The 14,290-nt window shown below is 50.0% G+C and overlaps 1 protein-coding gene across 1 annotated transcript in view; it reads left to right on the forward strand.

The window, feature by feature from the left end:
* The first annotated feature begins 8,780 nt into the window (after positions 1-8,780).
* LOC142570422 (uncharacterized) overlaps positions 8,781-14,290 on the forward strand; it is a 121,284-nt gene continuing 115,774 nt past the window's right edge. Inside the window, exons 1-4 of the mRNA XM_075678806.1 lie at positions 8,781-8,844; positions 9,462-9,704; positions 10,242-10,677; positions 11,432-11,541. Of these exons, the coding sequence (XP_075534921.1) occupies positions 8,833-8,844; positions 9,462-9,704; positions 10,242-10,677; positions 11,432-11,541 (801 nt within the window). The 5' untranslated portion in view covers positions 8,781-8,832. The remainder of the gene's footprint in view (positions 8,845-9,461; positions 9,705-10,241; positions 10,678-11,431; positions 11,542-14,290) is intronic.

A 14,290-nucleotide genomic window follows, 5' to 3' on the forward strand; every position in this document is an offset into this window, starting at 1 on the left:
TCGGTCATAGAAGCATCCACACGTTTGCATAGGTCGAGAACCTCTTCGATATAACAGGTGAATGTTTCACCGGGTAGTTGCGCTCGCTCTCGTAACCGCTGCTCGGCGCGCAACTTGTCGATGGCGGGGTGACCGAAAACTTCAGCGAAACTGGCCTTGAACGTGGACCAGGACTGAAAGTCGGCTTCGTAATTTTGGAACCGCAGGTGAGCCACTCCCGCAAGGTAGAATATGACGGCATTTAGCTTGGCGGTATCGTCCCATCGATTGTGCAAGCTCACCCGTTCGTAGGTGCACAACCAGTCATTGACGTCCTGCTCATCCGTACCGCTGAAAACCGCTAGATGGCGTTGCAGGACAGCGCCAGAGCAGCCAACGGAGGGTGGCGGCGACGTCGGCTGGGAAGAGTCAGGCATGACAGGAGGTAGAGTCCGAGACCGGAGTTCCAGGGTGTAGATGTTCTTGAATACCCAGCACCTTCCACCAATTGTAAGGGGGTGTGTTGAACAGTTCAGTTGGTAGCGTGTGTTCGTAATCGAGAAGGCAGGTCACACAGACCAGGAACAGCTGGTTGCCCGAACGGCTCACGCTCGTGCTAAGCACTGGCGATCCGGCTGGCCCACTGGTTGCACTGCAGGCACGGAGCAGACGGTCTGGCTGGCCTTGTCCTTGTGCTCTTCTTCATCATTAAAAAACAAACAAAAACTAAATTCTGGAGATTTACTTTGCAAAACCATGATCTCATTACGAGGCATGCCCTAGTTGAGGACTCCGGTTTAATTTTGACCACTAGAGTTTCTTCAACATGCACCCAATGAATGGGGACACGGAGGTTTTTCCGTGGCTGGGATTTGATCTCGCGATATCGCGCTTAGCAGCACAATGCCATAGCCATTAAGCCATCAGGGCGGACCGCTTCCACTAACTACCTAATTCACACTCGGGCGGAAGTAATAAAAAAAGTTATTGAGCAACCTATTTAATTTGAATTAGCATAAAAGAGTGTTATTATAAATAAAGAGTATAGTGCCGTCTTCTAGTCGCTGAAAATCTACCATTTGTGCGTTAGTTCGTCATTCATAAAGAGTAGTGCGACTCCAAGCGTTGCGAGTTCTGCTGCCGCCGACGTTGTCAAGTGAGATGTTTTCAACTTGATAGTAGTGGCTTCTGCTAGAATGACGGCAGCTGCGGTAGAGCTCCTCGGCAGGACGGAGCCGTCGGTGTATATGTGGGTGTAATACTGGTACTTCTCATTTAATAGGAGTAAGGTAAGCTGTCTAAGAGCCGGGGATGACATATCTGCTTTTTTTTCGGGCGCCATGTACTGTCACGTTGACCTTTGGTTGAATGAGGCGCCAAGGAGGAGCCGAACATCTCGCGGCAGATGTAAAGCAAGATGGCATAGCCTTACGATTTGCGGATACCGTTCGGCAGAACGAGGCACGTGGTCTCTCCGCATGTAGAGAAGCTAGATAGTGGCAAGGAGTGCGCGCAAGGTGCCTTACGTGCACTCTTAGTGCTTCAACTGTGATGTGGGTCTTGATGAGGTGGTCTCTGGCGATTGCAATAGTTGCCGCCGTTGGAGCACCTCGAGGAAGGCCTAGACGAATCCTGAGCGCCTCAGCCTTAACGCTTTGAATAGTAAGCCTTACGGCGAAGTCCGCATGAACAGTTGGTATTTGAAGTCACAGAGGCCATACACCACCTAATTGAGAAAGAACAAGGAATAGTTTTTCAGTGGCTACCAAGTCACTGTGGTATCATCGGCAATGAACGTGCCCATAAAACTGCTCGTTTAGCTCATGCAGAAGACAACCGCCTATCATTCCGCTGTCTAGGACAGATGCTGCAAGGATGCTACGCCTACTTGAACGCCATTGCATTATATCAGAGTTGAATGAAGCGCATTTTATGCACATCCGTTTATACCCCCTGGATCCAACCTTAAGCCTCCGACTTTCACCAAGACTTCCCCGAAGACACGGAGCCTTTTGTGTATAGCCATGGTTTGGCGTCGCGTTTACCAATACCTACGCCTTCCGCATAGGGACGGCCGACACCGCGGCATGTGTCGATTGCGGCGACGCGGAAACAATTCGTCATGTTCTTCGCTGGTGCACGCAGTTCAGTGTGCAGAGACGATCGCTTTCCGCAGTGATGAACCAGTTGGATGACCAGCGTCTGTCGGAAGAATGAATTTTGAAACATCGCATCAGAAGGCCGTGCAAGTGCTACTGCGCTACGTAAGATCAACCGGCCTGCGTGAACGCCTGTGATTGGAACGCCTTTTCTGTTCCCCGTTTTCTTTCTTCTTTCCTGTTTTTTTGGTTCCTTTCTTTTTCTCCTCTCGCTCTTTGTCATCTTCAGAAACCCTTTATCCCCCACCTCAGTGCAGGGTAGAAAACCGGAAACTCGCCTCTGGTTAACCTCCCTGCCTTTCCTCTCTCTCTCTCTCTCTCTCTCTCTCTCTCTCTCTCTCTCTATTACAAATACATGTATTCTTTCAATGTATGTACTATTGCGGAGTAGCATTCATGGTAAAAAAAAGATGCGCGGTGACCATCTTTTAAGAACAAAGGGGCAAGGCCGTCGTGCTTATAGAGATAAACATTTTTTTTTATCTGTAACACATTATGGCGCGTACGTCCATCGTATCCCTTCACGAAAGATGACAAAATTAACTAGGTGCCTCAGACGTAAGCCCTCGAAAGACACAGGCTTAGGTAACCTTATAGTAGCCTTCAATAGCACCTGCAACGAAATATCCCTTTCGCTATAAATGGTAACAAATCAGCAATATGTACGACTGAAGTGCTATGTACTACTGAAGCACTCATGGCAAATCTGCAGGGCTGGCAAATGCATATACGTTTTTTATCATTATTACTAGACCTTGAATAGCAGCTCAGCTTACAACACCCGGTGGTTAGCGGCTACCACGTAAGTTCCTGCACGTCGCCTCTAAGATTTTACAGCGCGCAGCGGGCAGCCGCAGTTGGTACCACAGCGAGAGAGAGAGAGAGAGAGAGAGAGAGAGAGTAGCGCCATCGGCTAGTTTCTTAGAAACAAGCAGTTTGGCAAGCTGAAAGGACGGAGTCGGTGGAAAAGAAGAGCGAAAACGCGCATGGCCACCCCGGAATTCTGTATATCGCGCAAGGCTGGCTCATGTGCATTTCAAGCAGCCACGACATTGCAGGACGCTTTGCTGTCCTGGCATGTGTGGCGCTCGACAAATTATAAAATACTGCTGCTATGCTTCTATGGCTAGTGGCGTGCGTGTTTTTTGTAAGCAAATTGCGAGGCCGCTCCTTCGAAGAATATTGGTTGTGGTAGTGATGATAATGATGATGATGATCATCATCATTATCATCAATATATCGGTGAATATCATCCGCTTTGCTGAAAGTCAAATTCGTAAACTTTGACTTTGAGCAGCCGATAGCACTAAATGTTCTATGTGAAGGAAAACTAACCGCTCTGTATACTGCTGTCACCTGATGAAAAACCTGATGAAAGCATAGACGACCTTCTTTTTCGCGGTAACAAAGCTGCAATAGTGACTATAAAAGGCTGTCGGAAGATGTAGGTGCCGTGTATAATGTTAATGACAATCTTGACCGTACAATAAAAATCCTAACGCTAAATGTCTTGGAACCTTTGCCCAAGAAGCACGCACAAAGCCACTTAAGCGCTTATGAGCTTTTCGAGGGCATCTAGGCTATACGAGCGCTGGGCTACACAAGAGTGAACATTCATCGGTGGGTACGCGCCCTGTGACTCTCTTCTTTCCTTCACGTGGTTTCTTTTTCACTTTGCCCTTACTCACGTGCAGGCTAGCCAAACGGGCGCAATAATGCTTAACGTCAATGCCATGCCTTCTCTATATCTCGCTCTCTCCCTCTCTTCCGTATATAGTTGAAAATTCTTTAACCGTTGTAACCTTGAATAAGAACCCTGTAACCTTATAAGATTTTCTATTCTTATAAGAACTCTCTTTGTCACCTATCAGATCCCTCCATTTTAATGCCAGCTTGCCCGACTTCAACTAGAGCTTATCATGCCTCTAATATCAGACCACTCCATCCACGCACTAACACTTTCAAATACAGTTTTTTTCCCCGCATGATTGAACAGTGGAATTTGTTACCTGCCGAAGTTCGTTTGTTACCCATTTCTCAATTTTTAAATGCTATTGCTGATGTATAGTTCCTTCACATCTTTATATTTCTATGTTCTTGTTTCTGCATATCATAATCAGTTTTCCTCGCATGTACACCCACTCCTGCCATAGCCCTAACGGGCTGCAGTATGTATAAATAAATAAATAAAATAAAATCCGTCAGTGGCGCGTAAAATTTGTTCGTGTGCCAGTGCATTCGCTCTAAGTTTTTCTAATAATGCATTAGTAAGTAGTGCCCCTATCCATCCTTTTCCTATGGTTTACAGTCATCCTGTGTATCGTGCTGAGAGCATGCAATGTTTTCTCTCCGTCTTTCTTTCTTTCATTCATTTTCTTTCTTTCTTTCTTTCTTTCTTTCTTTCTTTCTTTCTTTCTTTCTTTCTTTCTTTCTTTCTTTCTACAGCCTGTGTAGGGTAGCAAACCGGCTGCTCGCTTGGTTCACTTTCCTACGTTTTGTCTCTTCGTTTTTCTTGGCTGCAAGGTGAACAGAAGAATTAAAACACGCGTATGCCTAAGTATTGTTTCGTGGAGACCCAATAATAACGAAAAGTTTCTATGTGACTGTTGATACGGATTTTACCTAGGTGAACCTCAGCAAATTAACATATTGGTTTTCGTGTGTCAGTCTGTTTTGTGTCTCTGCAGCTTTCTTTCTTATTCTTCACGGGTATCATGCTTAAACGTGGCACTCACGAAGCCCCAAGATATTCAGAAATACAACTAATAGGTAAAAATATACTTACCAAACCAGCAGTGTCTTGAGGAAGTGAGGAACATTGCATTTAAATAAAATTCATGGATGGTATAGAAGCATTACAAGAAGAGGACGACGACGACTCTTGGGACTGGCCACGACAGGGTATCACAAGTACATAAAAATTCAATATACAAAAAGAAAATCGATGCACTTTCAAGACAGACAAAAGAAAAAGAATTTGGAGAAGAAAGATAAATAAAAATCTTTTGTCATTTGAAAATATTATTATTCTTCATTCTGTTCCTTCCTTAACGGCTGTCGCTACGAACTATCCATCTAGTGCCGTCTGTCGATGTTTAGCCGAAGGGTGAAATAAATGGAGTTATGCGAGATTCTTTAGGTTTTCCGAGACCAGAGTCGCAGTAAGCCTTATTTTACCTTTCAGGACACGCCTAAAAAAAGCAACAAGAGTGTTTGCCCTGCGTCAGCGGCAGCTGACGCCACGTGCTCTAAAGTGACACAGCTTTTTCTTTCAAACAGATCAATAAACCGCTAAGAATCACCTCAGGGTATGTTGTTATTTCAGCATGCTATATACGCGCTACGTAGGGTGCTAAAGAGTGCTGTAGCCAGGAATGCGGTCACGCTGCTCCAAAGAAAGTACGAGCCCCCGCGGACGCAAATGAAGGAAGAGGGCCACGCCGGCGACATCAACGCCAGACGTGTCCCCGAGCTACGCAAGACAAAAAGACAGGGAAGAGACCGGCTGCCGACGCCCCGAGCCAAGAGGCCATTAATCTCTCGCCCACCTGCGCCGGACCAAGGAAAGCAATCTAGGCAGAAACATAGCCAACAGTAGCGGCAGCGGACATAAAATTTTTAGAAAAGCAGACGCTTCCCTGTGCCATAAGCGGATCGCCGTGACGTAAGAAAGCGTGCGTCAGTCGTGGAATTGAGTGTATTCTTATCAGCTCGGTGGAGCGGAAGCCCGCCGAAAACACTGCGCGCAACGATGCCCATGTGAATGGTCGATCTGAAACGGTCGTTCGCCTAACGACGTCAGGCAAGGGATCGAGTTGGCCCACAGGCAGGTGTCATGACTGCGGTGCTACCACAAGCTTCATTTTCGTTTTGTTTCAGATGCGTTCCCCGATTTCGGTTGTTTTTGAAGCGTTTCACGGTAAAAGAGAGATGTAACATTAGTTTCACTTTAGCCACCTTCTCTTATACCCTCTTTGTAGCCCCGACAGTAGATATCATAACCGCGGTCGGTATTCTACAGGTTGATCCTCATAGCAGCATAGATGAAGAGCAGAGAATATAAGATGCGCGTTCAAACGCACAACATGCCTTCGAAAGACCACCCCACAAATCCCCTTTCACCCACACACATGCACTGCGCTCACTTACAACAATTACTGGCCGGAAAAACTTTCTCGTAACTACAGAAATCCCGACTCGGTCATCGTCAAATGCACTATCAACGGTGGCAACGAATAAATACTCCTTTATTTTGCCCCTGCGCTAAAATAAATAATTGTGTTTCTTTTTCTCCCATGTTTCTGCCTTCATACTCACGTTCGCGCCCCATCCAGCCCTTTCACGTGCCACAATCCGAGGAACGTCGCATGCCACATTTTGATGGAGCGCGCTAAAAGTAGGCGCGCGTGCAGCACACATCTTGCGCTATATGGCTGACGCTCGCCACTTCCTCGTGATCTTTTCGGTGCTCTTTCCTGGGCACGGCTTGTGCACTCGTAGGCACTGGGCACGGCGCGCGTCCTGCTAAGTGCTTTCTCTGCACGATCTTTCTTTTTGTTGCGTTAGGTTTGCCTTTGCTGTCTACATGACACCATCTAGAGCGAACGCAGGCACTCTAAGACAGCATGGTGAATCTCTGCTTATTTTTGCGCTGGCTCGGGCGTTTCTACCAACACCAGCTGTCAGCGTTCCGTTTTCATATGCGCCCCCGGATAGAGGGGACATTTATGAGGTGCCGCTATGCAAACACGGCGTCTTAAGTAGGAGCACGGGGAAATTTGCTCTACATGTCTGAGAACGTGGACGCATTTATGCTCTTATGAGCATTTGTGGCTAGCTCACTTTGGGATTATGGGACAATTACAATATTTGCATTTCGATCAGACAGAAGCGACCAGATTGTTTCCACTCATGTCAAAGTGTCCTTAATTGCAAGAAGCGTTACGATTACGAGGAAACGATGGCATAAGACCTAGTAGCATTCTTCTTTTCCGTTGCTCGTTGCAGTTTCGGTTGCACTATTGCATTCATGGGAGTATGAACAGCAATACCCAAGAATAAGAGCGTGTCGAACGTATTTCTTCTTTTGTTTTTTTCGAAAATACCATACGAGTAGGTTATACATAGTGTTGCCCCCCCCCCCCCCCCTGTGCTACCGACGCACCCACATGTCGCTAGAGTTTTCTCCCTTCTATATAAAAAAGCGTTACAAAGTGCGTACCAGCGTTTGTGTTTCAAACGAAGATACTAATGAGGATGTAAATTTCAGGTGCATTTTGTGGTTAGGGATTGAAAACCAAATTAAACGAAAATAGTAAAAAATTCTAGATCCTTGAGCACTGGACATAAGATCGCCTTAATAGACCGTTGCCGCCTAACTGCAGCCCTTAACGCCTATACTGGCTTTTAGCTAACCATGTTGCTGCTCTAGTTTGATGTGTATGTGAACAGACAGGAACATCAGTGGTAGACCATAATCGATCATCATAAGCCTATAGCACTGGTGGGCATTTGTTGTCAATGCATCGCACGGGAATACAATGATCTATGCTCCTGTACCTCTCCTAGTCCGTCTTTAACAAGCCCGAGCGCAATCAGTTGTGCACAAACGCCAATTAAGGCCAAGAGATGCACCTCACCGCGGACTGCCAAGAGAGCACAAAACACCTTTGTAACCCACACAATTTCCATTACACGGTGTCATTCTAATTGACCACCGCACCCCCCGCAAGCGACAGCCTCTCGGCGTTACTAAAGTGCAAATTTCACGCGTTCTCCGCATCGAGCAACAAGCCCCGTTCCCCAAGCGCAACGCAAAGTGCGTTAGGCCGGTTCCCAGCAGGCGCGCGCGCGAGCGGCCGGCGGACTTCATGGTCTCACACTGGGCACCACCCTTGGAGCCGCATAGCTGGACAGGGGCTGATAACTGATAAGGAATCGCGCGGGTAGTAGTGGCCAGGGGGTAACTCCGGAGGGCCGCGCGAGCATGCTCTAGCCGGAGCAACAGCGGGAGTGAGCCGTCGACACAGCCGTGGGCACATACTGGGGAGGAGGGGGGCGGGGTGCTGGGTTAGAGAGCAGAAAAAGAAAAAGAACGCACGAAATAAAGAATGCGCGAAACCGCGCCCGGGGCGATTCGAGGGCCCGTTAGTGGGTGCCGGGAGCAAAAACAAGAGACAGCCTTGTCGGAAGGCGAGGGGGGCAACTAGGGTTGGAGGCGCCGAGCGGTGCGCGCGGGCCAGCACGCGGCTGCGCGAGGAAGGCGCCCTGCGTCCTTGAAAAGGACAACCGCGCTCGCTCACCCGCTCCCCAGTTATGCACACTCGTGCAGCGACCACGCCACGAAGTCCGGCGCGAAGCGAGGGAGAGATTAGCGAAAGGGGCAGGACCCGCCAATTGTTCCATTTTGCTTCCAGATAGATTGGACGGCCGATTTTGCTTTCTTTCTTTCTTTTCCGTCCCGTGGCGGGCGCTGTCCGAGCGGCCACCCCCCTCGCCCCGACGGCGGCGGCGTCGAGCGCGCGTTCACTCTCCAAGGGTGTCTTTGGGCGAGGCCGGCCCCTAACTCTTCCGGCGGCCAGCGACGATAGGACAGACCTTCCGGTGATCTAGGTCAGGCCCCGCGCCTGGTATAAAACCCGCCGGACGCCGGACCAGAGGCACACTCGAATTGGTCAGCAGTTCGCAAACAGCCATGTTCGCTCAGGTAGGGAACCCAAGCACATGCGTCTCTGTGCCTCGGTCGGCTCTACCCCAGCGGTAGCCGCAGGATAACGCCAGCGTCGAAACTGCCACCGCCACCACTACTACTGGATGGATAATCGCGTTCCACGGACCGTACCCGTACTCGTCAGCTGATCCCAGCCCTCAGCACGAAGGAAGGATGCCTGGTGGTGGCTTGTCCAGTGTGCGCTGCCAGGCATTGTTCCGGCCATACCCCCCTTAGGGCACACCCCTCCGGGACAATGTGGGCGACTGTCCCCCCCGGCTAAATAGTAGTCCAGTTCGACACATTGGTGGCGGCAGATAAATTGATACTCCCACTCTTGCATTCCCTTAGAGAGCGCAAAATGGCACCTCTAGATCCTAAAGTAACCTCCCCTTTATCCCCATTAAGTTACGTCATGCCCAAACATCCGGATAATGGAGCATAGACCGGCGAAAGCAATAACCTCTTTATTTGTTTCTGTATCGAGGGATCGAGATCTACTTTGTTTTTGTTAGATTTGAGGACGGGACGGCGCGACTTATTACCGCAGTCGATTTATAAGCGTTCTAAACTTGCCCGAGTACCATATCAACTTCCACCCTCTGCTCCCGCAGCTTCTCGTCCTGGCTCTGGCTTCGGCCGCCTACGCCGGCGTTGTCGGCCCCGCTGTTGCCGTCGGAGGCTACGGCCACCTCGGCTATGGCGGCTATGGTGGCTATGGCGGCTACGGCGGCTATGGCGGCTATGGCGGCTACGGACACGGTGGATACGGACACGTCGCTGTTGCTGCTGCTGCCCCCGTCGTCAAGGCTGTCGCTGCCCCCGTTGTGGCCAAGGCCGTTGTCCAGGACGTCTATGTAAGTGACAACCTCCACAAACCGCTCACGTGAGCAGGTTGAAGCATCTAGACATTAAACAGTCAGTAGTCGGTCAGAAAAACAAATATTTGAGGAATCTTCGTAAAATGCGTAAAACCTAATACAGAGTCGAAAAATATCAGAGACTGAGAAAGGTATCGAATTTTTTATGCTTTATAGCTAGAAACTAACCGGATCAATGCACTCGAAGAAGCTGTAGTTTAAAGTATTTGGTGTTGATTTTCATACACTCATAAATGATCACAGTAGCAAGGACGTAAATGAACAAAAAGGAGACGGAAGAGGGTGGGAGGGCAGAATTCTAAATTACTTAACAGCATCACAGGAACCTGAGCTATTCGTTCGCCAATAACAAAGAACATCATATTTAGATAAGCTTTTGACAAAATAGCCACAATGGCGCGTCACCAAGCGATCTAACGATCGCCAAGGGAAGGTAGATTCGAAACAAGGGCTCTGGAGACACAGAGCAATGCCCCGCTGACACGTGTTCTTTCCTACTCTTCCACGACGCAGGCTGCCCAGCCCTACAAGTTCGGTTACGAGGTGAACGACGGTCACGGCAACCACCAGAGCCGCCACGAGGTTGCTGATGCCCACAACAACCGTGTCGGATCCTACAGCTTCACCGACTCCTACGGCCGTCACCGTAGCGTGCACTACGTCGCCGACGGACATGGCTTCCGCGCTGCCGTCAAGACCAACGAGCCCGGAACCGCCGCCTCCCACCCTGCCGCCGCCGTCTACCAGACCCCCCATGCCGTGAAGGGTGTCGCCGTCGCCGCCGCCCCCGCCTACCACGCCCCCGCCGTCGCCGTCGCTGCCCCCGCTGTCGCTAAGGTCGCTGTCGCTGCCGCTCCCGTTGCCGTCGGCTATGGTGGATACTTCGGAGGCTACGGCCACGGCGGCTACGGCCACGGCGGTTACGGCCACGGCTACGGCCACGGCTACGGCTACCACTAAATTATGTGTCATCTTGTTAGGACTATAACTATTATTTATGTGCCTTCCTCGTTCGTCTCTCCGCCCCGCCGCCTCCGACAACACCGGTGTGATGTGCGTCCGTCGCCGCGCCCCCCCGCAAGAAGCAGATTGTCTGTCTTTCCACCACGTTTTTTCCACACCTGTGCCGCCTCCTAGGAACTTTCTTTCTCTTTCCGTCTTCCCGGGCTGCTGCTGCAAGATTGGCCACGCACAACGACCTGTCTTCCCCATCGTCCCCGCCTAGGCTGTCCTTTCCTGTCCGTCTTCTTTGGCTTTCCCTTCTTCGTCTAGTAGTATTTCTCTACTCCTCGGGGATCCCTGCTGACCACGCCCCCCACCCTGTTCGTTTCCACCCTTCTGTCTCAACGTCGCCGCAATGTTCGTCTCTATCTCGTGCCTTCCATGTCCTGACGACACAGCTCTTCCTTCCGGCTCCCCTGTCCTGTCTGTCTTCCCTGCCACGAAATTTCTTTGCGGTGTTCTGTTACGTTGTTTGTATTATAAAAAATGCTTTACAAATAAAGTATGTTGTCTGTTATTTTACGTTTTCCAATCATGTCTCCTCTGTGCATTACTTCCCCGCAAAGACTGTCGAGGGGAAGTTGCAGGAAAATCATTCGACCTCTAATCAACACCTGGAGGAGCAAGCGACATTTAAAATAGGTGCTGCGAAGACCGCTACCTCCTTCTTAGGACTTACGACTCCCAACACCCGGCATTAGAGTGCGGCGGCTCTCCACCTGTCCAAGTGTTCCCCGTCAAAAATTGCATCGCCACATTCGGCTCGGCAATGCTTTCCCAGTTTCCTTCCCTGACAGATAGCGAGGGTTCGGTGCCTCGGACGTGCCAGAAGTGGACAGCACCGTTATACCAAGCGCATCGACAAAAAAAAGGTGACGCGCACACTAATGATGGGGCTCGTAGGCGCGCTGACCGCAAACGACTGCTGGCTCGATTCTGACGACATATCTCGACTTTCATCAAGGAAACGTCAAATGCATTTCCTTCCCGCGCAGACGTGCCGCCGCTTCCGAGCGGCAAAAAAGAATGCGAGTAGGGAGAGGGGGACACTTAGCAAGCTGTAAGCGATGTGGGCTGGGGTCTTGTTTCTCTGTGGTCGAGGCTTCCGAACGGCGCGGCCACACCATTGCGCATAACTGCGTAAGCGTGGCGGGCTCTTAAACTTTTCGACGCAACAACGATCGAGTGGGCAGCGAGCTTTCCTACACGAACTGCTCGCATATGGGGCCGGCTGCGATAAGAGAGTTAGGCTGTTGCGTACGATAGGCGTCTCCGGAACCACGAGGCCATAAGAAAGTAATGATGACAGTAGAAAAAACAAGAAACGAATTATTTTACGTGTGGTCGACTGACTGCTCCAGGCCGGTCATCCGGACGGCGCGCGCGGCTGCTGTCCGCTCCCTTTTTCCCAGCCTATAGCTCCCGAGACGCCCGCGCGCGCGCCTTAATTAATCACCCGACCTGCAGCGACGTAATTATCGCGACCGGGGCCGCCGATCTGGAAGGAGCGCGGCGTTCCTTCGCGAGGCACGTAACTACACACATCGACTTTACGAGGCCGCACAAATCACGCCGTACAGCGTCGACTTCAGCCCCTCACCGAGCATGCCGGGAACGAGGGCGCTGTATGAAGAAACAGAACAAAACAGGGCACTATAAAGCAAGCGCTCAGCACGTGGTGGGTTGAGCCGCATGTGGCTCCGGGGTGTGTGCGTCGGCTGCCACCGACTAATTCGTTGATGCCATGTTTTTATTGCAATCAGTCGGCTGATAGTCGTGCCCTGTATGACCAATGGCTACAGGTATCGGTCGCACGTCCGCTTGCGTCCATGTAGTCCCTTGGGCGGTTACGCACTCGCTTAGTTGCAATTACAAATTTGGATCGGCCACTTCTATGCGGCGGCCACTCCTCTTTTACGGTTTCTTACGTCATTTAAGCCGAGGAAAAGTAGCGCGCGCATGCGACAGAGAAGAAAGGAGCAGGAAGAATGGTAATGAGGCAACGCTTTCTATATTGCTCCCTGAGCGACATTGCGAGCGGCCAGGAAATCGACCTGCATTACGCGATGAAAAGCCGCGCGGCCATGCTTCCTCCCCTCAGTTATGGAATCGTTTGCGCTATGTATAGAACGACTAAGAACACGAGCTGCGACGGATGCAGTAAAGACAGCCGTGTTCTGAAACACATCCTTGGCGCATGTGTGAAAAAAAAAAAACACGTAAGTTACCCGATTGCGACAAAAAGTACCATTGTATGCAATAAGCAGTTCATGGAGTGACTTGTACTGTGCTTAGAGACGGGGATCAGATGTAAATAAGCATGTCGAATTTGAATAATCTAGCTTGGCAGGACAGCTGATACGTGCAAATTTGTGTGTAATTGATAGTGAACGAAGAAGAGAACAAAATGAGACAGGCGGTGTTCAGTGCGTTTCTTCAAAGGTTCTCTCTTTTTCTTCGTTTCTGTTTAGCTGGACTTCACTAGCATTAAACGAGCCTCCCAGTCTGCCATATTAGAATAAGCGACTGCTCATATATTTATAATTCATATATTTATATATATTTATATATTATATATATTTATATATTATATATTATATATATTTATATATTCATATAAATACGTTGCCTCAGTAGGGACGTCGAAGATCTGTATTATAGTATTCAAACGGACGTGCGGGCGTGTGAACAAACAAGATACAAGCTGGAAAAGTGTTTCTAGCTCAGAGCTCACTGAAAAAGACGACCTTTCGAAACCTTATGTCAGTCGAGCCGATTTCCTTCCGAGTTGCGAGAAAATGCCCGAAGTGGGACGCCACAGCACCTGCGCTTACTGCCGAGCGCAGCGGTGGCAGCGGCGTGACGAGGGGAGAGTCCTGCTTCGATTATCACTCTCGGACTCACCGAAGGGCCACCGGAGGCGGCCGTCCACCGGCGTTCGATTTTTCTCGGGCAGCTCCACCCATCGCCATACGACGTGCGAGGCGCGTGGTTGTTTCCCGAGCAGCGTAGCTCATTCTGCGACCGCAAACTGCGCTGGGTGAGAAACGAGCACGATCTGCGGCAGTGTGGTGGATGCCTCTGAGATGCGGACTCCGGAGGCTCGTTGTGCTTGCTTTAGACAGCCAGTTAGCGAGTAGTAGTAGCAAGATGCGCAATGTGGGGTGGTCAGTACCATTATGGGGCTCCAGGGCAGGCACACGTCGCTGGAAGTGCCGCTGTCTTGACGCAGCTATTATGGGAGCCTGGACCTAACTGAGTGAAGAGGCTGCTTGGTGTCCGTCTCTGGAAGCCACAGCCTTCCATCTCACTCGGAAGCAATGGCTCTGAGCCCACTGTTCCTCAGCGTCCCAATTTTTCTGTATAGTGAAGGACTGTGTACTAGGCTTTACAAAGAAAATTAAAAAAGTTATCGTCGTAACGCCAATAATCGCATAACACCACAGCAAGCGATTGAAGAATTTTGCTAACCACTCGGCTAGAACAAGTCAGGAAACTGAAAGTGAGAGTTTGTGAATCGGTGGCATGTGGATCTCATCACACTTCTTTCTTTTGCAGGT

The sequence above is a fragment of the Dermacentor variabilis genome, chromosome 2, assembly GCF_050947875.1.
Source record: "Dermacentor variabilis isolate Ectoservices chromosome 2, ASM5094787v1, whole genome shotgun sequence".
Taxonomy (NCBI): domain Eukaryota; kingdom Metazoa; phylum Arthropoda; class Arachnida; order Ixodida; family Ixodidae; genus Dermacentor; species Dermacentor variabilis.